The sequence below is a fragment of the Echinops telfairi genome, unplaced genomic scaffold (assembly GCF_000313985.2).
Source record: "Echinops telfairi isolate 266 unplaced genomic scaffold, ASM31398v2 ScPeMD7_7400;HRSCAF=8409, whole genome shotgun sequence".
NCBI lineage: Eukaryota > Metazoa > Chordata > Mammalia > Afrosoricida > Tenrecidae > Echinops > Echinops telfairi.
This window is the reverse complement of record NW_022111300.1, coordinates 39,207,782-39,231,701: the sequence shown is the minus strand read 5'-3', so window position 1 is coordinate 39,231,701 and position 23,920 is coordinate 39,207,782. Positions and strand designations below refer to the sequence as shown.

Below are 23,920 nucleotides of genomic sequence, written 5' to 3'. Positions count from 1 at the left end.
TTACTCAAAATAACCAATAGTTTGTTTTTATGTTTAGATAGTAGTGAAAATTGGATATTTTATATGTCCATGGATAAATATTTGTCAGCAAAATCCACAAATTCAGATGGCCATAATGTAAATATAGGCCTGTTCATAGAGTCTGGATTAAATATGCTATTGTAACTAGAAAACAAAGGCTTTGCATGCTTTTAACACAAAAAGAACTTGTAAGTCATTCATTTCTAAGTACACATAGATGAACCATTAAAGCCCACTTAGATCAATGAAGGGCTAAGAGTGTCCTGATTATAGAATAGTTCAGTATATTTTTGTTTTATTTAAAATATGTCTGCAGAAAAAGTGAACTGTGGAAAACCCTTCAGTGGAGAAAAATATTGGTAGTAGGCAAAAATCCCAGGTGGTAACCCTAGTTAGTTTTGTTCTTCTCTCTTCTTTCTGTCTTCCATGTGTATGTTATGTCAGGTGTTCCTTTCTCGAAATCCTTCAGGGACTCCCAGCCATTAATAAAGCTGACAGAATCAAATCTACGTTCCTAGACTTGAGATTCAGGTCTTCCATAAGGTAGATCTTCCATGCTTACTATCTACTGTATCATTTCATGAAGAGTTTGCCCTTCATTAGCTTCGCAAGTAATCACTGGTAGAAAGACTTTCCAAACTGTCTACCTACTGACATTTTCCATGTCTACATTCATCTGGAACTAAATATGTGCACCTGAGATTATACTTCTGTGACTTGTATTAGTCTTACGGCAGCATAAATTGTCAGGCTACAGGGTAAACTTTAATAAAGGAGCAATGGGTCTCCTTTGTTATCTCTCATTATTCTATAGAGGCAATATACAGAAATTGTATTCAAATTTAATTTCATTTTGATATGTAAGTACAAAAGAGTCAAATTGAAAAGGAAAAAAAAAAGAAACAAGTGAGTTAGAAACAAGCGATAAACCAATTGGTGAAACATTTGTTTAAAAACTTAAAGTATTAAAAAAAAAACCTTAAAGTATCATTTTACTGTTTAAGTAATATGACTGTTGAAATGAGTCCTGTCAAAATTTACATTCATGAAAGTCAATATGATTCTGAGTGATGGAAAAATGGGAAACAACGCGATAGTTAAACAACATGATGCATGCCAACCCTGCCACTGAATGCAACAGGCTGAGCCTTTCCCAATTCAAAGATCGCTATACGCATTTGTCATGATCAAATTATATTTTTAAAAACTAAAATATAAATATTCTGTTCACAAATCATTTGAAATACATTTTAGTCAATTTAGTCCATTAAAATCCAATGTCCCTAATTATATAGAGGTGATACTGGGCCCAGAGTCATCTAATTGCAGTTAAAGGAATGAACAATGGATTGAATTAACAATTGATCAATTCAATTAGGCCATTAAGAAAACTGAAATCAGAGTTCCAGTATACAGGCCAGTTATTTCAGTCAACCTAGTGCCCAGGAAAGATTTATAATTCCGCGATTCCATATCCTTTTGGCACTGGGACTTGGGAGAGCTGGATAAAGTGGACTGGACAACCACAGTGGCCGCTTCAATCTATTGTGGAGTCTCCATCGCGTAAGACAAGAGATTTGAAAAGCATCTCAGTGCTTGCCTAGTGTTTTGTTATTGATGTTTTGCTATCGGTAATTGTTTATTACTATTAGCTTGAACTGGTAAGATTAAGCAGAAAATTTTAAAAAACAAATAGAACTCATATTCTCTCTCAAAACATTAGCAAATTAGTTATGAATTTTGCCAATGTCCCTACCTCTGTTTGAAACACAGAGTAATTATTTCAATCTGGGAAATATGCACAAAAATCTCTTTCAAAAGCCTATGATTGTTTTGTATGCACGGATCTGCCTACTCCAGTCCCATTCACAGTGAAAACGCCTCACTTAGGTCGGAGCTTCGACCTCATCCCCAGCCTGATCTGATAAGCCACATCTGATCTGTTTCTGAGAACGGCCTTAAAATGTCCCCATCTGTCTTCATTTCGGAGTTGTTCTGCTCTGCTGTAATACTTGCTTTGGGTCAATCTCCTGCAGGATCTATGCAGTCACAATCTGTCTTACTGTCCTTACTTCCAGTTGAGCTTCCTTTCCTTCAGTCACCCCCAAGAAGCCCAGCGGGACTGTATAGACACAGCTCTTTGTAATGGTTCTCTCTTTTCTTTATGTTTGACTTGCATTGTTCTTTGTGCCTCATAGACACAACTCTTTGCCTAACTGCTACATGTTTGTCATGTGACACATCGGTTGTTTCTCCTGATCACTATAAAAACACTCTCTGCTCTCTCATTCACACAGCACAGCCTGGCTTCTTTGCCTGTTTTCTCCACTAGCATGCAAGCTATTTTAAGGTATAGATGATACTCTGCCCCCAAATTTGTAATCATAGAAACAAGCATGATGGCAGATTTATAAGATCCAATTAACATTCATTGAAGAGAGTATTTATTTATTTAGTGAATTAATGAAACGACGGCTGCTTGCTGAAATATAGACCACTTTCAAAATATGATTTGATCATTAAGAAAAAACTTTAATATCGCTCAGTTACTTGGTGATTGTTAGATTCCTGGCATGAAAGAAACAGTTTGAACTTTGTTTCACAAATACTTAAAGACGTATGTTAACCTAGAGATAATTTGAAAATGACAAGACACCACACCGTCCACACATATGCAAAGCAAAAGCACACACAAGGTCCTCAGGAATTGTGACTAAACAAAGGCCCAACACTTTCCAAACTCCACTTCCTGGCATATTTCAAATAAGAAATAACTATCTTCACCACTTTCTCTATTACTGGATGCTGGTGGAAGGACATGGCTCTCTTTTCCAGAGTGCAGACTCTTCGGATACCCTTTTAAATGTGTTCAAGTCATGTTAATAGGAAATGGTCTCTTTCTACCCGATCTTCTCTTTTCCCTGAGTACATAAGCTGTGGAGCAGAGACTGGTCAAAATAAGCATATACTTCTTTACTTCCCAATTACAGAAAGCAAAAATTGATTCAGAAAGGATGAGAATGATATTAGAAATAAGACAAATTTAAATGACAAGCTAAAATTGATCATTCATTCATCCATCGATTCATAAACTCACACACTCAATCTTATAGCTGTTACAGAGCTATGCAACTGACCTCTAAACCACATTGAAAACTAGGACGACACATTGGAAAAGCATACACTTCTCTAGCCGGTTCTTTAAGTGAGCAATAGCACATGAAGTAGGCTTCATCAATGATAACAATTACTTTTCTGTGTGTGTTATGTATGTGTGTGTGAAATTCTTACTACCTAAGCTCATAATTCTTGATTTTGAAATTTTATATTTGACTGTCTTGCAGGTACATGAAATTTCTCAATAATAATTTTAATAAATGTCAGTTTCTACTCATTTGGATAAGAAACATCACAGGCCTACAAAATGTTGTTGTTAGGTGCTGTAGACACTATGTACAACAGAACGAAACACTGCTGGGTCTTGCACCATCCTTACAATTGGGGTTATGTTTGGGCCCACTGGGACTTGGGCCAAGTGCACCTTACTCCTCAAAGGGACCAGTTTGCTCTTTAACACTTTAAACTCTTTGACAGTAGATTTTTTTCAATGAAATGGATTTTTGATTGTTTACTGCTGCTTCACTTTGAGTTAATTATGGATCCAAGTAAAATTAAACCCTTAACACCTCAAATCTATTCTCCATTTATCATGAATTTTCCATTGCTCAAGGGTGATGATTTTTGTTTTCTTTATATTGAGCTTTAATCCATTAAAAAAAACTATTGTTTTTTAATCTTCATCAGTAAGTGCTTCAAGTCCTCTTCATTTTCTGCCAGCAAAGTTGTGTTTTCTACATATCACAAGTTGTTAATAAGCCTTTTGCCAATCCCGATGCAGCATCCTTCTTCATATTGGTCAGGTTCTTAGATTATAAGGATTGAATAAGTATAATGAGATGGCTAAACCATGATGCACAAGTTACTTGATTTTAAGCTGTGTAATAGCCCTAGGTTTGTTTGAATGATTGCTTGCTTGTCTATGTACAGATTCCACATAAGCACAATTGAATTCTATCTGAAGTTTGTTATGATGCACACCGTAGGATGTCTTTTCATTCTACTGTCCTTTAAGTGACATCTTTGGTTTATAATACTCTAAAAGTAAAGTTCATTGTAGCATATTTGATCCAGCTCTGTATACTTTTGTTTTCTTTATGTTGAAGTGTAATCTACACTGAAGGTGTCAATCCAATCTGCATCAGCAATTTCTCTACACTTTCAGCAAGCAGGTTGTGTTATCTCCATAGCCTGATGGCAAGTTCTTCTTCTTCTTGTCCACTTTTTGGATTATTTGCTCAGTGTATACATTGTACAAATATGGTGAATGGAGACCTTGCTTATTCACACCCTTCAGGATTTAAAAAACATTCAGTATCACTTGGTTTTCCTTTATGTTTTCCTCTAGGTCAGTGGTTTTCAACCTGTGGGTCGCAACTCCTTTGGGGGTTGAACAACCCTCTCACAGGATTCACCCAACTCAGAAAAGTAGCAAAATTATTGTTATGAAGTAGCAACAAAAATAATTTTATGGTTGGGGGTCACCAGAACACGAGGAACTCTATTAAGGGGTCACGGCATTAGGAAGGTTGAGAAACAATGCTCTAGGTTTATGTACAGGTTTCAGATGAGTTTTATTACATGTTCTGGAATTCCCATGATTTAGAATGTTAACCATTATTTGTTATGAGCCACAGAGTTAAATGGCCTTTCATAGTCAATGCATCACAGAGGGACATATTTGTAGTTTCTCTTGTTTCAGAGATGATCATCTGACGTCAGCAATTATATATCTCATTCCTTATCCTCTTCTTAATGGGGAAGGGATTTCTGATAGTTCCTTGTCATTGTAATGTTTCCACTATTTTATGATCTTCAGGAAAATTATACATGCATGCTATATTAACAATACTGCTATTAGATACTCTCAAGTTGACTCTAACACATAGAGTCCCCATGCACAATATTTCTTGGTCTTACACCATCCTCAATCTCTTGTTATGCTGTAGCCCATTGTGGCAGCCACTGTGCTGACTCATCTTGTTGAGGGTCTTAAAGCTTTCCCTAACCCCTACTTTAGCAAGCGTCATGCTCTTTTCTAGAGACTGGTATCTCCTGATAACATATCTGAAGTGTCTGACATAAAGTTTTAACATCTTTCCTTTTAAGAAGCATTCTGGTTTGATCCATGATGGCACCCAGGTAAGTAGCCGCCTGGGAGCTCCAACGTGAGTGGTGAGTCAAGTGGCCAGGAGAATGATTGGGGGGATTCTGGTGAGTAAAGTAATGCCCCACGACAACACGGGGCACTTCTTTTGCCTGGGAGGTGACCCCACACATCCAAGGTCCAGGAGGACTGTGATCTGTTCCCTGGGTTTTCCTGACTTAGCCAGGATCTAGGTGGCTAGATCCTATTGAGACCCTCACAGCTGCAGCTAGATACCCAAATAGCAGCTGTCTACTCCAAGCACTCACCTAAGGGAGTGAATCCCTTCTCCCACAGTTCCCCTCTCTCCATGTGGCAGCAATCGAACTTCCAAGCTAGAGTTCCTCTCATTGTCCACCCAGGGCCCCAGGGGATGACCACAGTTCACTTGAAGTAAGTGGGTCACCTGTGCCACCCCCACCCCCTTTCATTGCCTGGGGTCCCACCACCCACTCAATAACCATGTCTGTGATAACCCAGGAAGGCTTCCAGCTGCTCAGCTGAGCTAAGACCCAGTGGCCCCTCCCCAGACCCGGGAAGTGGAGAACACCCCCAGAAGCCCTTATTCTAACACAGCAGCACTGCATGAAGAGGAGGAGCACCTGGAAGTCCTTCCTCAGATGCGGTAGGGCCCTGGGAAGGGGCATGCACCCGGGGACCATCCCTGGACCCGCAGGGTCAGGTGAAGTGGTGGCATCCGAGGTGACCCTTCTACAGACCACGTGGGGGCCACACGAAGCAGCACACAGCCAGGCGGCTCTTTCAGGATGCTGTAGGAGCCCAGCATAGCTCCTAGGCATGTCCACAGTCCCTGCATGCACACAAGTAGTAGTGGAGCATTCATTGTTGGTCCAGAAGGCGCTCCTTCCCCACTTCCAGCTTAGCTCCAGAACCCATGGGATCAGTGACCCAGGCCCCACTCCAGTCACTGAAAATGCTCACAACTGCTGGCCACTGAATTGCCGTTGAATCCCTGCCTTAAAATCAGACCGACCTTCCTCTATAGTAGGCCACAGGCAGCCCCCCAGAATGCACCCTTTCAGTAACACAGAGAAAGAGCCTAGGGCCTCTGGTCTCCCACAAATATGGTACCTAACTCCACAAATGGGTCAAAGAAGCATGAGCAAACAGCATCACTCTCAACAAAAAACCCAGAGAGACAAAACACAGTAGCAGAGTTAAGGACTCTCATAGAAGAATCAGATGTGGATCTAACACAAAACGAAATTTTCAGAGGGCTGCTTGGAGTAATACAGGAGTTGAGGGAAGCAATGCAGAATAAGGATGCAATGATAGAGGAGATCAAGTCCACAATTGAGGGGATGAACTCCATGATAGAAGAGATGAAGTCAATGCACCAAAGGGAAATACAGGTGCTAACAGGTGAGGCAGCAGAAGCTACACACAAGATCACAGGATTTACTATTAGACTTGAGGAGGCAGAGAACTATATCGGTGATCTTGAAGACACTCAGGCAGACCTCAGCAAACAAGAGGGACCGTCAAATAAGAAAATCAAAGAGGCAGAAGATAACCTGAGATCAATGACAGATGTTATGAATAGGAACAATATTCAAATAATTGGTCTACCTGAGCAGGAAGCTACAATCAGTCTACAGCAAAAACAGTGAAGGAATTTCTGGAAGCACACTTCCTCACCTTAATGAATGAGAATCAAACAATCATACAGGAAGCAGAGAGGATACCAACTAGATTAAACCCCAAGAAGAACCCACCAAGACATATAATAGTGAAGCTACCTAACCTTGAGGAAAAAGAGAAACTTTTAAGAGCACCACGAGAAAGGAAGATGGTCACATACAAGGGAGCTTAGTTAAGAATATGCTCAGACCTATCAGCAGAAACCATGACGAGGAGGAGAGAGCGGACCAACATCTTCCAAAAGCTGAAAGGAAAAAATGCCTACCCAAGACTCCTTTACCCCGCCAAATTATCCATTAAGACAGATGGGAAGATAAGAGTCTTCCAAGACAAGGAAAAACTAAAAGAAATACTCTGTAAGATACCCAACCCTGTGGAAGATAATGGCCAACTCACTGTGGTCAGAAGATCAACATCCACCAAGCACAAGCAGGTGACCACTATATAGCCCAACTCCATCCAGAAGCCAACATGCCAACAAGTACCAAGATAACAGGGACTTAGGGGGAAACGAAGACAAGAAAGAAGCCCCCCACACAAATATGAAGGGAGATAGGAAAACACCCAAAACACAAGGCACAAAATGACAACAATGAATCCACAGATTGTGATAACAACTCTGAATTCAATGGCCTCAATTCTTACATTAAAAGAAAAAGGCTTGAGGAATGGCTCAGAAAACATAACCCAACAATCTGTTGCTTGCAAGAGACACATCTTAAGTGCACAGACAAAAGTAGACTAAGAATAAAAGGCTGTCGGAAAGTATACCAGGCAAATGGTAACTTAAAAAAAAGCAGAGGTGGCAATCCTAATCTCCAACAAAATTGACCTCAAGGTTCAAACCATAAAAAGAGATATGGAGGGACACTATATAATGCTCACAGGATAAGTAAACCAGGAAACAGTAAGCATACTAAACATTTATCCCCCTAACAATGGATCAGTGAACTTCATCAAACAAACTATTCAAAGGATGAAAAAGAGATCACAGAATCAACAATCATAGTAGAGGATGTTAATACACCACTATCAGAGAAATACAGATCCCTGGGAAAGAAGCTCAGTAAGCAGTCTATAGAGCTAAACAATTTAATTAGGCATATGGACCTGATGGAGATTTATAGAGTTTTCCATTCAAACGCAAGATAGTTCATATTTTTCTCAAGCACACATGGCTTGTTTTCAAGAATAGACCACATGCTGGGACACAAGTGGAGCCTGAGTAAATTCAGAGACATAGAGTTTATCCAGAGGTCTTTCTTGGATCACCACGCCAAAAAGGTGGAGATTAACAAAAGGATGACCAGAAAAGCAAGAGTAAACAATTGGAGGATGAATAATGATCTTCTGCAACATGAATGGATACTGGCCCAGAGTAGAGAGGAGGTTAGGGCGTTTCTAGAAACTAATGAGAATGAGAATACAAAGTATCAAAACTTATGGGATACTACAAAGGCAGTTATCAGAGGAAGCTGATAACAATAAATGCAAATCTAAAAAAAGGAGAGGCTTAGGACTGACACGTTAACACAAAACCTCCTGCAACTAGAACAGAGTCAAAAGAATAACCCCTCCAATATCTAAAGAAAAGAAATAGCAAAAATCAGGGCAGAGTTAAACCAGTTGGAAGACAAAAGATACAAAAGATTAATGCAGCAAAAAGCTGGTCTCATGAAAGGATCAACAGAATTGACAGACCAATGGCAAGCTTAACCAAGAAAAGGAAGGAGCAAACATCAATAGCCAGGATGAAGGATGAAACAGTGGAAATCACAACAGACCCCAATGAGATTAAAAGGATAATCACAAAATACTATGAAGGACTGTATGCTAATGAATTCAAAAAACATGGAAGACATGAATAAATACTTGGAAAAACAGTCCCACCCTAGATTATCCCAGGCAGAAGTCAAGAACTTCAATAAACCCATATCTAAAGAAGAAATAGATATGGTTATCAAGAAGCTACCAACCATAAAAGCCTCCAGACCAGATGCCTTCCCAGGGGAATTCAACCAAGGATTCTGGGAAGAGTTGACACCGATCCTCCATAAAGTATTTCAGAGCATTGAAAAGGAGAGCAAACTCCCAAACTCATTCTGTGAAGCCAGTATAACTTTGAACACACAAACAGGGCAAAGATCCCAAAGGGGTAGAGAACTACATACTGATATGTCCAATGAACATAGATGCAAAAATCCTTAACAAAATATTGGCCAATGGAATACAAAAGTATATTAAACATATCATCCACCACGATCAGGTAGGATTCATCCCAGGGATGCAGGGATGGCTCAATATCTGAAAATTCATCAATATTATACACCACAATGATAAGAAAAAGTATAAGAGCCATATGTTAATATCAATAGACGCAGAGAAAGTATTTGATAACATCCAACACCCATTCCTAATTAAGACACTCATGAAGTTAGGAATGGAGGGTAAATTCTTCAAGCTAATATAAGCTTTCTATGAAAAGACAACAGCAAACATCATAGTCAATGGAGAAAAGATGAAAACAATCCAAATGAAAAAGGGGACCAGACAAGGATGCCATTGTCCCCACTTACATTCAATATAGTATTGGAGATCCTAGCTAACAACATTAGACCCTGGAAGGACATTAAAGGTATCCAACTAGGAGAGGAGGAGGTGAAACTATTGCTATTTGCAGACGACATGATTCTGTACATTGAAAATCCCCAAAGCTCCACAATGGGAGTATTTACAGTGAAAGAGGAATATGGAAATGTGGCAGGATACAAGATCAATCAACAGAAGTCTATCAGGTTGCTATATATATCATCGGACAGGAACATGGAAGAAGAGATCAAGAGAGCAATTCTCTTCACAATAGCCACGAACAAATTGAAATACCTAGGAATATATTTAACTAAAAAAAACTAAAGACCTATACAAGGTAAACTACAAGACCCTACTACAGGAAACCAAAAGCGACCTCCACAAATGGAAGAACATCCCATGCTTGTCGATTGGAAGACTCAGCATAGTAAAGATGACAATTTTACCCAAAGCACTTTATAAGTTTAACATTATTCCATTCAACTACCAACAACCTTCTTCAAAGAATTGGAAAAATTGACCACCAATTTCATATGGAGAGGGAAGAAGCCCAGAATTAGCAGAGAACTCCTCAAGAAGAAAGACAAAGTTTGAGGACTAGCTTTACCTGATTTTAACACTTACTACATAGCCACAGTGGTCAAAACAGTGTGGTACTGGCATAATGACAGCTACTCTGACCAGTGGAAAAGAACAGAAAGCCCAAAAGTAAAGCCACCAGCATATAGACAACTGATCTTTGATAAGGGCCCTCAAAGCATCCGGTGGGAAATGGATGCCCTCTTTAACAAATGGTGTTGGAAAAAATGGATCTCCACATGTAGAAAAATGAAACAAGATATATATCTCACCCCATGCACAAGAACAAATTCAAGGTGGATCACAGACCTAGAAGTAAAATCCCAAATTATCAGGACCATCAATGAAGGAATCAGGACAAACCTAAGAACCTTGGCCCAGGGAATGCATCGACTAACTACAATAGGGAAAGGTAAACACACAGGCAAACTTGAAATTGGCAAGTGAGATCTACTAAGGAGAAAACATCTGTATGTGTTGAAAGATTTCACCAGGAGGGTAACAAGTCAACCCACAGACTGGGAGAGGATTTTTAGTTATGACACAACAGACAAAGGGCTTATTACTAAAATCTACAATACCCTCATGGCCTGCAAAACTAGGAAAACAGTTAACCTCCTTAGGAAGTGGGCAGAAGAACTGAAAAGAAGCTTCACTAGGGAGGAAGCTCATATGGCCAATAAACATATGAAAAAATGCTCCCGATCATTAGCTATCAGAGAGATGCAAATTAAAACAACGATGAGATGCCATCTAACACCCTTGAGGTTAGCCCAAATCAGAAGATCAGAGAGCAACAAATGTTGGAGGAGATGTGGCGAGGCAAGACCTCTCCTTCACTGTTGGTGGTTGCGTCGATATGTACAGTTGCTGAGGAAAGTGAGCTGGCAATATCTAAAACAAATGGAAATTTATCTACCTCATGATCCAGCTATCCTTCTACTGGGCAGATACCAAGAAGAGGTAATAAATAGACCACAACCAGTTGTCTGTGCCCCAATGTTTATTGTGGCACAATTCACAATTGCAAAGAGCTGGAAACACCTAAATTTCCATCAGTAGACAAGTGGTTTATTAAACTCTGAATTAGTAAACTCTGGCACATACAGCCAATGGAGTCGTATGCATCCTTAAAAAGCACTAATGATCACATGAAACATGTCGTTTCATGAGAAGAGTTGGAGGAAATGATGCTATGTGAAGTCAGCCAATCACAAAAGGCCAAGTACAGCATGAGTCCTCTGAGGTAAATATAACCAGTACAGTAGGTATAGAAGAAAAGCCATGTTATCTCACAATCTGCAGATTGAGGATACACCCAGTCGGGTGGAGGTCAGACCAAACCCAAGGAGTTACATGCTAATCCAACATAAATTAAGGGCAAGGGCTAAGGATAGAAGCGGGCTGGGTGGGAGTGAGAAGATGGCATGGGGGGAGTGGGGAACTAACCCACCCAAGGGGAGAGTATTGGTTATGGCTCCACAGAATCAGGAGTGTGCATACAGACCCCAACACGACACACCAAACCATGAGGGCAACGTAACCATGAGGAGGAATACATGAAAAGATTAGGCTACAGGGCCGGCCCCAGCCTGGGCTAAACTGACCCCCACCCTAGAAATACATGTGGCAGAGAACAACACTAAATCTACAGGTTGGGGTGAGGGGTCAGCAGATCACGTACACATGGAAGCAAAGCAAGAAGGAAAAAGAGAAAGGAACGGTCGGTCCAGACCCCATATTGACACCCCAAGCCCAGAGGATGACGTCCCAGCACGGAGCTGCTAAGGCACAGAGATGACTGTAGGGCCGACAACAGCTCTCTCAACACACTGTCTCCTTGCTGGAGCATACTGCGAAAGAGGACTATACTGAGGACACACAGCAGGGAGGAAGTGCGGTCTGACACACACACACACCCCCACACAGTGGGGCAAACCAAAAAGGGAACACAACAGATCAGTAAAGGGAGCAAAGCCAAGCCACAAAACCCCTAGAGTCCCCCAAAATAGATTTCAGGCTAGGAGGGGCAGTTCCCAGAATTCCCCCAGGATCAGTGGGGAGATAGTCATAAAGGTCAGCAGACAGACCTGGAAGCATGCTTTCTTTGGGGGGGGGGGCTGTGGTTGTTTTGGGTTTTTGTGTTTTTTGGGGGGTTGTTTGTTTCTGTTTTGTTTGGGTTTTTTTTTCTCCTTTTTTGTCGATTGTTTTCTATTTGTTTGGACTACGCCGTTGTTGGTATGCCTACTTACAGGAGACAGGCATGGGAAGCAAGCCCGAGGAGAAAGCAATGGGAACAATGGTCCCAGGGGAACTTGGTGGGAGAAAGGTGCGATGGGCAAACAGCACCACAGACAGGAGAACAACTAGGGAATAAAAACCAACAACGAGGTGGGTATAGACATCCTGGGAGCGCTGGTGCAACAGCAATCGAGTATAAAGGAAGTACTATGAGGCAGAAGTAGAGCAAGCATGATGGTGGGGCAGAAGGAAGGTGAAAGAAAACAGAGGAATGATCTAGGAAGCAAAACTATGGATCGAGGCCTGAACATAGAGGTGTCTGTATGTACTTACATTAATCCATAAAAACAGAAGTATTGGCTTATATACATATATTTATATGGCAATACACTGAAGTAGTAGATAGACTTTGGGCCTCTGCTCATACCCTCTCTCAATACAAGAACACATTGTTCTAACAAATTGGCAATCTGAGATGCTCACCCTCCAAACACAATCGCTGAAGACAAAATGGGTGCATAAGAAAATGTGGTGAAAAAGGCAGATAGTGCCAAGCTATGAAAAGATATAGCATCTGGGGTCTTAAAGCTTGAAAGGAAACAAGCGGCCATCTAGCAGAGAAACAACAAGCCCACATGGAGGAGGCACACCAGCCTGTGTGAACATGAGGTGTCATCGGGACCAGGTAACAGATGTCAGAAGACCCTTAACAATCAAACAAACAAAATCATGTGGTTAAGAATGAGGGGTATAAGAGCAGAGACCCAAAGCCTATCTGTAGACAATGGAACATCCCCCACAGGGGAATCACAGGGAAGGGATGAGTCAACAAGGGTGCAGTCAAACACCGATGAAACACACAATAGTCCTCTAGCTCCTTGGGGCTTCCTCACTCCACCACCATGACCCCAGTAATGCCTCTCATTTCAGACAGGAGCATGTATACAACCACAGATAAGAGATAAAAGCTTGGGACACAAGCAACCCGGGAGCAGAAATGGGAGGGAGGTACCAGATGGGAAGGGTAAAGGTGAGGGAGGAGGGAAAGTAAGGAAAACTGATTGACACTCACCCACACACACAATCTCCAGGGAAAGAACAACGGAAACCATGGGGGAAGAGAGACAGTTGTCAGTGTGAGACATGGAAATAATAATTTATCATCTATCAAGGGATCAAAAAGGTGTGTGTGGGGGAAGAGAGTGGCAAAAAGAGGAGTTGATACCAAGGGCTCAATAGAAAGTAACTGTTTAGAAAAGAATGGTAGCAACATATGTACAAATATGCCTGATACAATTGATGTGTGGATTGAAATAAGCATTGCAAGAGCTCTCAATAAATTTATTTTAAAAAGCAAAAGAAAGATTAGATGAGCAGCTCAGGCGTCCATAAGTGTCTGTGCTTAGTGGTGGAATAATGCGAGAAAGAGAAAAATGGTGGAGCAACTCGAAGAATGCAATCCACGCCAGTAAGTGGTCCTTGTGGAAATTGCTGGAAAAGAAAGAAAAAGCAGCAGCATTATGGCTGTACTTCCACAAGACTGATTTGTTTGTTCATCTGGCATTTCTCAAATACTTCCAATATTTTCCACCAACACCATAATGAAAATGCATTCTTTTTCCTGGTCTTCCCTTTTCATTGTCCAATTTTCACATATATATGAAACAATTGGAGATAACACGCCTTGGATCAGGTGCACCTTAAACTTCAGAGTGACATCTTTGCTTGTTAGCTCTTTTAAAAGTTTTGGTTTTTTTTGCAGCAGATTTTCCCAATTCAAAACATCATTTCATGTCTTGATTTTTGCTTCCAGGAGAACAGATTGTGAATCAAAATAAAACTAAAACCAGTAATCCTTGGTCACTGGTCTATCCCATGATCTAATGCAATACTGAACAGAAAGCAATACATGAATAAACAAGTAAAGCAACGCTCAATATTAATTTAGATAAAGAGCTTAACATCTCTGAACATTGCCCTTTCATCCTTTGGACAAAAAGTTAAATAGTAATGAACTCAGATTATTGTCAGAGGAAACAAGCCAATGCATGCACACTGCTTGGCAATAGGCCTTGCACACAACAAGCATTCATGAAATATGAGTGGGCTCAGTTAAGAAATGAATAAATGCATGGGGCCAAAGATGGAATGATATTTGTGTCCACAGAAATGTCAACTGAAGAGATAGAAAAACGATCAAGGTTGTAGTCACACCGTCATCTAATGCAAGAAGGGAAAAACAAATAAGTATACACACCTAAAACAAAGCCAACACTGAAGAGAAATCTTATAACACTTAATGTTAAAAAATTGACATGTAAGCGATTCCAGAGAATGCCATATTGAAGAAAATGTGAACCCTATAGTACCTGATAGAATTCTGACTTCTGCTTCATTGCCTGTTCTTGAGCTGGCTGGATTTCGGGGTAAGCAGCGATAGATTCCAATGTCCCCCAGCTGAAGTCGGCTGATCTGCAATGCTCCAGAGGGCAAAACCACCACTCGGGAGTCACTGGGGCTGGGAGTCAGGTCTTGTTGGTTCTTCTGCCAGTGTATTGTTGGCATGGGCTCCCCAATGACTTCACACTTGAGGAGCACAGTGTCTCCCATGAAGGCGGTGACAGATTCTGTCTGCGAAAGGAACCTCAGTGGTCCTGGAGAGGAAAAACAAAGAAGGAAATATCAATCTGTCTGATGACGCAGATTCTTCACCAATAAAAGTAGCCACCAGGAAATGAAAATACAGGGAATCCAGGGTGGATGAGCCCTGCAGGACCTGTGGTGTGAGTACGCAAAACAGGGAGGGTGGAGGGAGAGTGGGTAGGAAGGAGGGAACCGATTACAAAGGACTATATGTGACCTCCTCCCTGGGGGACGGACAACCGAAAAGTGGGTGAGGGGAGATGTCGGACAGGGCAAGATATGACAAAATACCAATTTATAAACTATCAAGGGCTCATGAGGGAGGGGGGAGCGGGGAGGGAGGGGAAAAATGAGGACCTAATGTCGGGGGTTTAAGTGGAGAGAAAATGTTTTGAGAAACGATGTACAAATGGGCTTTACACAATTGATGTGTGTATGAATTGTGATAAGAGTTGTATGAGCCCCTAATAAAATGTTAAAAAAAAAAAAAGTAGCCACAGATTATATTTTCTATCAGTGGTTCTCAACCGTCCTAATGCCGTTCCTCATGTTGTGGTGACCTCCCAACCATAAAATTATTTTTGTTGTTCCTTCATAACTGTAATTTTGCAACTGTTATGAATCGGGCGACCACTGTGAAAGGGTTGTTCGACCCTCAAGGAGGTTACGACCCACAGGTTGAGAACTGTTGTTTTCTATAGTGGGTTGTATTTTAAAAAGCCTTTTCTCAAATTTCATCTTTCTTGCCTCCATTCTACATTATATATCTTCAATAACCTTTCTGGCACCACAGTAAGTTTTATGAATAAAATTTGATAAAGTAGTTGCTCTCCAACACCAGAAGATATTGTTATCGTCTGTTAACAAAGCCATCCAGTGAAATAAACAAATAAGCAAGATCACCCTCATTTTCCAGATGGGGAAAACTAAGACTCAGAGAAGTGGAATTGCATAATCAAGATCGGCGTATCCAATAATTGGTGGAAAAATTCTATTATTTTTCATTCCATTTTCCCATAAACTATTTTGAATACTTTGAATAATTCCTTTATAATAATGGAAATCCTGTCAATGGTACCTCGTTCTTCTCTATATTGATCCTAGGCAAAATTACCTGACTTTGGACAAAGGACTATGAAGTCAGGTCGGTATAAAAAGAATTGGCTGTAAGGCATAACCTCAGATATTTTCAGGAAAGTTGACCTGCGTGCTACCAATGACAGTCACAGACAGCAATCTTTTATGGCTTGGCTGCTAAAGGTAAACACTTAGTACTGATTACCAATCACGTTTGTGGTAGTTAAAACATCCTAAAGTTAGCATTTGAAAACATCTTTTAGGCCGTCTGTGCCAACTGCTAGGTACGAACCCTTTTGTAAATTTTATCCCTTTCCCCTATAAAATGAGATGTTATCTCACGCTCATGATCACTATAATGTTCATACGCGATCACCTATGTGAAAGTGAGGTGCTTATATGAATTGGTAAATAAAGGCAAGGCAAAAAGAAACGCCAGGTTATCACTTAATATTATATTCTCAGTGGGAAAGAACCCATGCCTCTGTGGCTATAAGTGGGGCTGTTAGCTACAAGGGCAGCATCGAAAGCACCAGCCATTCTGGTTTTCACTCAGTGGACAATTACAGTCTCTGAAACTCACACAGGCCGCTCTCCCAGGCAGTGCTCACTGCTCTACAAATCCGTGAGTTTGAAATGAAGGAAACTACGTGAGATTGTAGATGAGAGTGGGGCAAAGATATTTTGAACCTGTCCTCCTCCTGATCCCACATTTTTAAACAGGTAGATATTTATCATACTTCTTTTATGACAATAAAAATGTTCTATTGTTATGATTATAAATAAACAGTTAAGAACGGTATCATCACTTATAGAATGATTTTTGTATTTCTAGGCTTATTTCAATCAAGTCATTTCAATTCCTCAACTCATTGCGTTTTTTTAAATATTTCAATTTAAAATTTTCATGAAACCCTTTTATTTGATATAAATTTTACAACAAACACATTTTATAATGTTTTACAGTAAAATTATTTTAGAGTTAGCGATAAAAATATCCAATAAAAACTGTCGCTTGACTCATTCAATAATTTGTTGGTTCATATCGAAGTTTATGCATGGGAAACTGAGGAACAAGAAGAGGGTGAATGCAGATGAATTGTTTATTCTCATATGTTAAGAAGCCTGGCAGGGCAGGACTCTCGGTGGAGGAAGGCCTTCACACTTGTAGATTAGAGATGAGTCCCAATCACATTCTCATAATTAATATTGATTCCCACAATATTCTTCCATCATAGTGCTACTTTAAAGTTACCTCTTACATGCACAGTGCTGATTGCTTTCTGGCCAGCAGCTTTAGCAATAGGAACAGATGTGTTGCAATTACTCTCCTTGCTCAGGGGACAGTCACTCCCCTTACCTGCCCCCAGCACTGGTGTTAGGTCACTCCTCCAATGCACTCAGGGACCTTTAGGGTTAGGGTACAGCCTACGTGGTACATTTGTGGTTACCTGTAATGAGGGGGTCTTGCATGCCCCAAGAGGATAAAAGGTGATATGAGAATACAATCACTCTCTCTGCTTAGATCTGGTTCCGGAAGCCTTGGCGGAGTGAACACCCCCAAACTTTTGTGTGTCTCTTAATATTTTCCCTTCAATTACACAATCATTCCTTAGAACCTTTCTAGATGTGAGGCTGGATCTCAACTTTGTTACTGTGATTTTTATCTTATAGAATTTTACTAAGTTAAAATATTCTTGTCCCAGGTTCAAATTGTATCAAGCAGTTTGATTTTTCTATCCAGACTCAAACACTAAGAATGTCCACTGTTTAGTTTTCACTGTTGTTAGTTTTATTTTGGATCTATTAATTCTGACAAATGTAATTTTCCCCACAATATAAAATTTGCTTGAGTCAAAAGAACAAGCAAAATGGCAAGAATCAAAACATAAAAATTTAAAGTGAAAGACAATCAATAGATGTAGAGTAGATTTCTTCCGTGGAGAAATGATGACATTTCAGGTCACCTTGTGATTAGAGTTTTTACGTGAACCACAAAGTACCTATATCCACACACAAAATGAGAAATTTCATCAACCTAGCATTTACAATGAGTATAAGTTGCCACAGGTTACTACTTATTAAAGCCAACACCATATAAGAAGATTCATAATCCTGGAGAGGTGATTGAAAATGCCACGGCTTGGGGCAGGCGCACCCTAATCCTCAAAGTTACATCCTTGCTGTGCAATGCTTCCGAGAGATCCTGGGGCGGCTGGGCAGGGAGTAAGGAAGACTAAAGACGAGTGCATGCATTGGAATTGTGGTGCTGGTGAAGAACAGTGAAGGAACTGGACTCACAAGTGAAAATACAGATCTCTCTTGGAAGAAGTACAGCGAGAATGCTCCTGAGAAACAAGGATGATGAGACTTAGTTTCACATACTCTGGACATGTTGCTAGGAGAGACTAGTCCCTGGAGAAGGACATCCTATTTGGTAAAGTGGAGGGGCAGGGGACAAGAAGAGGGCCCTCAACAAGATGCACTGACACTGGCAGCCACAATGGGCTCAAGCAAAAGAACCATTGTGAGGACGGCCCAGGACTGGGCCATGTTTCATTCTGCTACAACAGCTCTTTATGAGTCAGGACGGACCAGGAGGCATGCAGCAGCAGCCACCACCATCCTGGGGATGCAGTCATTAGGCTGTAGGTTAGTAAGAAGGATTAATGGGAGTCCATGCAAAACTATTAATGTTGCTATAAATTTCATTTTATTAATCGAAACCTATTATGTTGAGATAACTACTGAAGTTCTTTATCTGGTTCTTATTTTTAAGGTACTGAATCTGAAACTGGGGATCTATCTGTTTGCCAAGACACTACCAATATATCTAGAAGCTAGCACTTGCCCCTTCCCTACGTCTTGTCTTCTCAGGGAGCTATCAGTTAGAAGAACTAATCTACAACTCTGCCAGAACTACCACTGAATGAAACCCAAAGGTATTAGTTAACCTGGGCAATGGTTCATTGTTCAAGGTACAATTTGCAGACTGGGTGTGCTGAGCAATCTTGCTGTTGTTGGTTGGTGTCATTGAGTCAGTTCCAACCTCCAGCCATCTTACTCACAACAAAAGCTGTTTCCTGCCTGGTCCTGCACATCCTCCCAATTGCTCCTCTACCTCAGCCCATTGTTGCTTTCGCTGTATCAATCCATCTTCTTAAGAGGCTTCCTCTCTTTGCTGCCCCTCCACTTTACCAAGCATGATATCCTTCTCCAGGAACTGGTCTTTCCTGAAAAATGTCCAAAGTCTGTAAAACAGCCCTTGCCATCCTTGCCCCCAAGGGGCATTCTGCCCGTACTTCTTCCAAGACAGATTGCTTTGCAACACAATCGATTCTTCATTGGTCTTCTTTAGTCAGCATCCATCTTTCACATGTATATGAGGCAACTGAAAATGCCATGGCCTGGGTCAGGTGTCCCTTAGTCCTCAAAGTAACACCTGTACTTTTCGGTATTCTAAAGAGGTCTTGTGCACCAGTTACCCAATACAATGTATCTTTTGATATCTTAATTGCTACTTCTATGAACATTAATTGTGGGTCCAAGCAAGACAAAATCCATGACAACTTCCACCCTGTCTCTATTTATCATCATGTTCTCTATTAGTTCACTTGTGACTATTTGGGTCTTGAGACCATTTTAGAGACATTCTATTCAGATACTGATTGGCTTAGATAGGGATGTGAGCATGAGTTTAACAAGGAATGATTTGTACATCACAAGTGAAACTGCAGTGAGTAGGGGCCAGATGTTGTGAAGTTATGTATAACATCATATTTTCAAGCAATTTAAGGCTGTTTTTGTTAAGTTTTTGAATAGTAATACCTAATTTTATGGAGAAGCAAATAAAATCAGAATTATGATCTCATGTATTCAGGTATATATTTTGTGTATAATAAAAAGAAACCCGGAATATTTTTAAGTCATTGATAATCTGGATATTTTATATATTCAGATAAAAGAGTAAGTATGATTTATATACAAAGGAACCTTGTTGTTGCAATAATTACACACATGGCTGCTAGCCAAAAGGTTGATGTCCAAATCCCAGAAGCTCTGATAGAGAAAACGTGAAGAGATCTGTTTCCATAAATATGATAGCCTAGGACACTCAATGAAGCACTTCTATTCTGTCATATTGAGTTAATATGAGTTGGAATCAATTTGATGTCACACAACACTAACAAGATGCATTATACTTTTGGATAAAATTCTAAATATCTACTTTATATCTAAATGCCTATGGCATTGAAATTATCATTTGGAAAGAGGTTCTAGATGAGAAAATTAAAAATAAAGTAAATGAAGAAATCATGTAGCTACTCTACTCTTGGTTCCGCTATGTAAGCTCATCTACCTGGAAGAATCATACATGAGTTATGAGACTGAATATTAATTAATGAATGGGACTATTTAGTACACACTGTAATAATCATTTTCTTTTCCATAGAACTCCTGATACAGTGAAGCAAGGAAAACATATTTCTTATATTTTAACAAAGCAATGTTTAGAAATTGCCAAGACTTTATTAAGTGACATAATGGGGAATTATAAGCACAATATGTAGTTTTCTTGGCTATTTTTGGGGGAGTGGGGCTCTTTAAAGGTAATCCTATGCATCAAAAAGCAATTTTAAGTTTGTAAGACTGTATATAGCTTGAATTAATGCTCCCAATATTGTGCTGAATTTTAGCATTTATATCTCACAGTGGTGTAACAAACCAGCAGCCTTCTTAAAAGGTGAAGAAGTTATAGGCTATCAACTTAAGGCTTTATTTTCAAGGCATCTGTATGAGTGCCTAATAATGAACATTAAACTCACTGTAACTCATCAGAATGAAATACCGTATTTTTAGAGGAGTCACTTAATGCTCTAACACAATGAAAAGGATTCCTGTGCTTCATGCATAGAGCAATACAGGTATAATTTTAGTGAGATCCTCACGGAAAATAGTTGCCTACTCAACAAAAGATTGTTCATGCAAAAAGCCAGGTTCTGGCTCATTACGTTACACCTGATCCATCGCAAGCATTTCATAAATGGTCTGTCTTCATATCTCTTTTGTTGCCCAAATCAATCCCAAGTAGAATCAAGAGATTAGTATTCATCTGCCATCACAAGATCTTATTTTGCTCCAAAACCCAAAGGCTGAAAAAGTTCGCCGTTTTCTATCACTCACTTGTTGGATCAAGGGCTTTTGTTTAGTAAGGACCCAGGAGTCCAACACAAACTCCTTCAGACTCATCTTCTACAACTCCTGCAAAAGGATTTTTGGACTTACTAAACTGGTGAGCCCTAAATCTGTCTTTGTTTTGATTTTATTTCTCATGGCATTTTCTTCAAAGAAGAGCACCATCTCTCACCATATCTACCAATTCAAACCACGTTCACTCATAAGGTACAAGTTAACGCACACTCCCTACTTTTCAGTCCGGCTTATTGGGAATAATGTGTCCATATTTTGAATTTTAATAGCACTCATGTCTTACAGATAATAGGATGTCATTAGCTCTCCTGCCAATAAATATCTTAAAAATGTTTGCATGGGCATCTGTGTTTGATCTATATTTTATGCCCAAAGAATATACAAAATATCTACTTAAAGGAGAGGGGGGAAAAAGAAAGGCACAAATATTCTTTAGTTCTAGGTGGCTCTAAACGTTGAAAGAGAGCATTATAAACATCCAAATTCTGATCATTGAGTTTGAGTGTTATCGCCATCACTTACACTCCGTTTTAATTTGGATGATGATGATGAGCACACTGGGATATCAGGTCACTTCAGAGTCACCGCTCAGCTTCATCATTTCATTAGCTGCATGACTTAGTTTTATTCTACATATCTTTCATAATTAACTCATTTGATCTTCAGAACAGCCCTTGAAGTGAGTATTATTAGTGACCCCACTTTATGTGGAATCAATATAAAATAAAATATATATTCAAATGGACTTGCATAATTGTCTTCCAAAACCTTAAACCCAAACCCACCCATCGATGACGATGGAACAGTCCCATCATCGGTACGGATTACAACTCAATGTAAACAAATCAGAAATGCTCAGAATGGGGCCACAGACAACTTCCTGATAAACAGAGAATATTGAGGCTGTCAAGAATTTCAATTTACGTGGATCCCCAGGGACCCTCATGGAAGCAGCAGTCGGGAAGTTAAATAACACTTTGAAGAACTGTTGCAAAGTGTTGCAGAGCAAAGCTGTCCCTTTGGAGACTCAGGTGCCCCTGTCCCTAGCCAGGGGATGTCCCATTGCTGCATGCATGTAAAGGCTGCACACTGAGAGAGAGGGAGGGCAGAGACGAAGGGATGCGTTTGAATTGTGGTGTTGGCAAATGTGATGGAGGCTCTCAAGGGCTGACAGACGAACAAACACACTTCTCAGAGGAAGTATAGCCACAATGCTCCTCAGAAGGGAGGCCAGCAAGGCGTCCTTTAATGTACTTTGGACACCTTTTCAGGCGAGACCAGTGTTTGGAGAAAGATATCCGCTTGCTAAAGCAGGGCAGCAAGAAAGGGAAAGATCCTGGACAACCTGGATTGGCACAGCGGGGACTAAAGCACCACCACAATTGTATTGTGGTACAGGAGCAGGCCGGGTATATACCCGCAATACGAGAGATCCCTCTGAATCAGACCTGGCTGCACGGTGCCTCACACAAACAATACACCTCAAGGACTTATTTGCTCAGTGCGTGGCACCTGCTTTCCTAGCAAACTTATGGAATGATATAAAAAGGAGAAACTACGATTCCACGGTAGCAGTTTAGTAAATATCCCAGGCCCTTAGCATTGGGAAGTCTAGAAGGACAGCAATGATTAAAAGCAGTGGCCATCCAGTCAGTTCGCAGTCATGGTATCTCATGTGTGCCAGAACGGCCCCAATGGTGTGTCTAATTCTGAAAGGTGACTGTCGAGCCTTTCTTCCAACATGCCTTTGGGTAAATTTCAACTCCCAACCTTTGTTTAGCAGCCTGTGCTTTAACTATTTGTACCACTCAGACTAAAACATCAAAGTAAATCCATTGCAATCAAGTCGCTACGCATCGGGACCCTATAAGACAGTGTGGAACCGTAGGGTTTTCAAGTGAGCCAGGATAGACTCCATGGTGGAAGGCTTGGGTTTGACTTGGTTTGATGTTTATGACAGCAACCTGTCCCCTCTCTCTGCCATGGACTGGCCTGCTGGGTCTTAACTACCAAACTTTCAGTAAACAGCCAAGAGCTTTATCCTCCCACATCTACGGTAGCGATATAAAGGTTAGATGGAGAAAACTTCTATGCCATTGAGGGAAATGAAAACGAGAAAGATCACCTTTCAGGCCAGGAAAGGAAACACGTGAAGCTTTTGATTTGGAAAGAGACAGGGCAGTGGGAAAAAGAATCCCTGAGCATTTTACCTCAAACCCATGAGCTTAAATTATGGACAAGTGATAGAGGTTTTTAAAAGGATTCGTCCAGCCTCTCTTTAAATAGCTATTCCCAGGAACAAAGTTATCAGACGGTCTCAGGACTGGACTTTACCCAACTGGGGTGGCCAGGGCAGTGACTGAAGCCATTCATCACACCCAGGCCAATTCAGATCTCCTTCTGTGTTAGGCACAACTCACGTGTTTTCTGTCGCCAGGACAGTAGACATGTTAATAGCAAAGGCAGCAAATATTTTTTTCATTTGGCTTTTCCATTGTGATGCTAAAATATGAGGTAAAAAATCACCATGGCAATGAATGGAAAGCTGTAAAATCCGCAGGGACATCAACAGTGTGAGGCTCTCCAAATTAAAATAAGGAGAACAATGGCACCCCTCTGGAGGCTTCACCCACC

General features: G+C 40.5%; 1 protein-coding gene across 1 annotated transcript in view; it reads right to left on the bottom strand.

Annotated features, from left to right (window-relative positions):
- LOC123522379 (netrin receptor DCC-like) overlaps positions 1–23,920 on the bottom strand; it is a 287,250-nt gene that overhangs the window by 12,766 nt on the left and 250,564 nt on the right. The window contains exon 4 of the mRNA XM_045296051.1: positions 14,725–15,009. Coding sequence (XP_045151986.1) covers positions 14,725–15,009 — 285 coding nt within the window. The remainder of the gene's footprint in view (positions 1–14,724; positions 15,010–23,920) is intronic.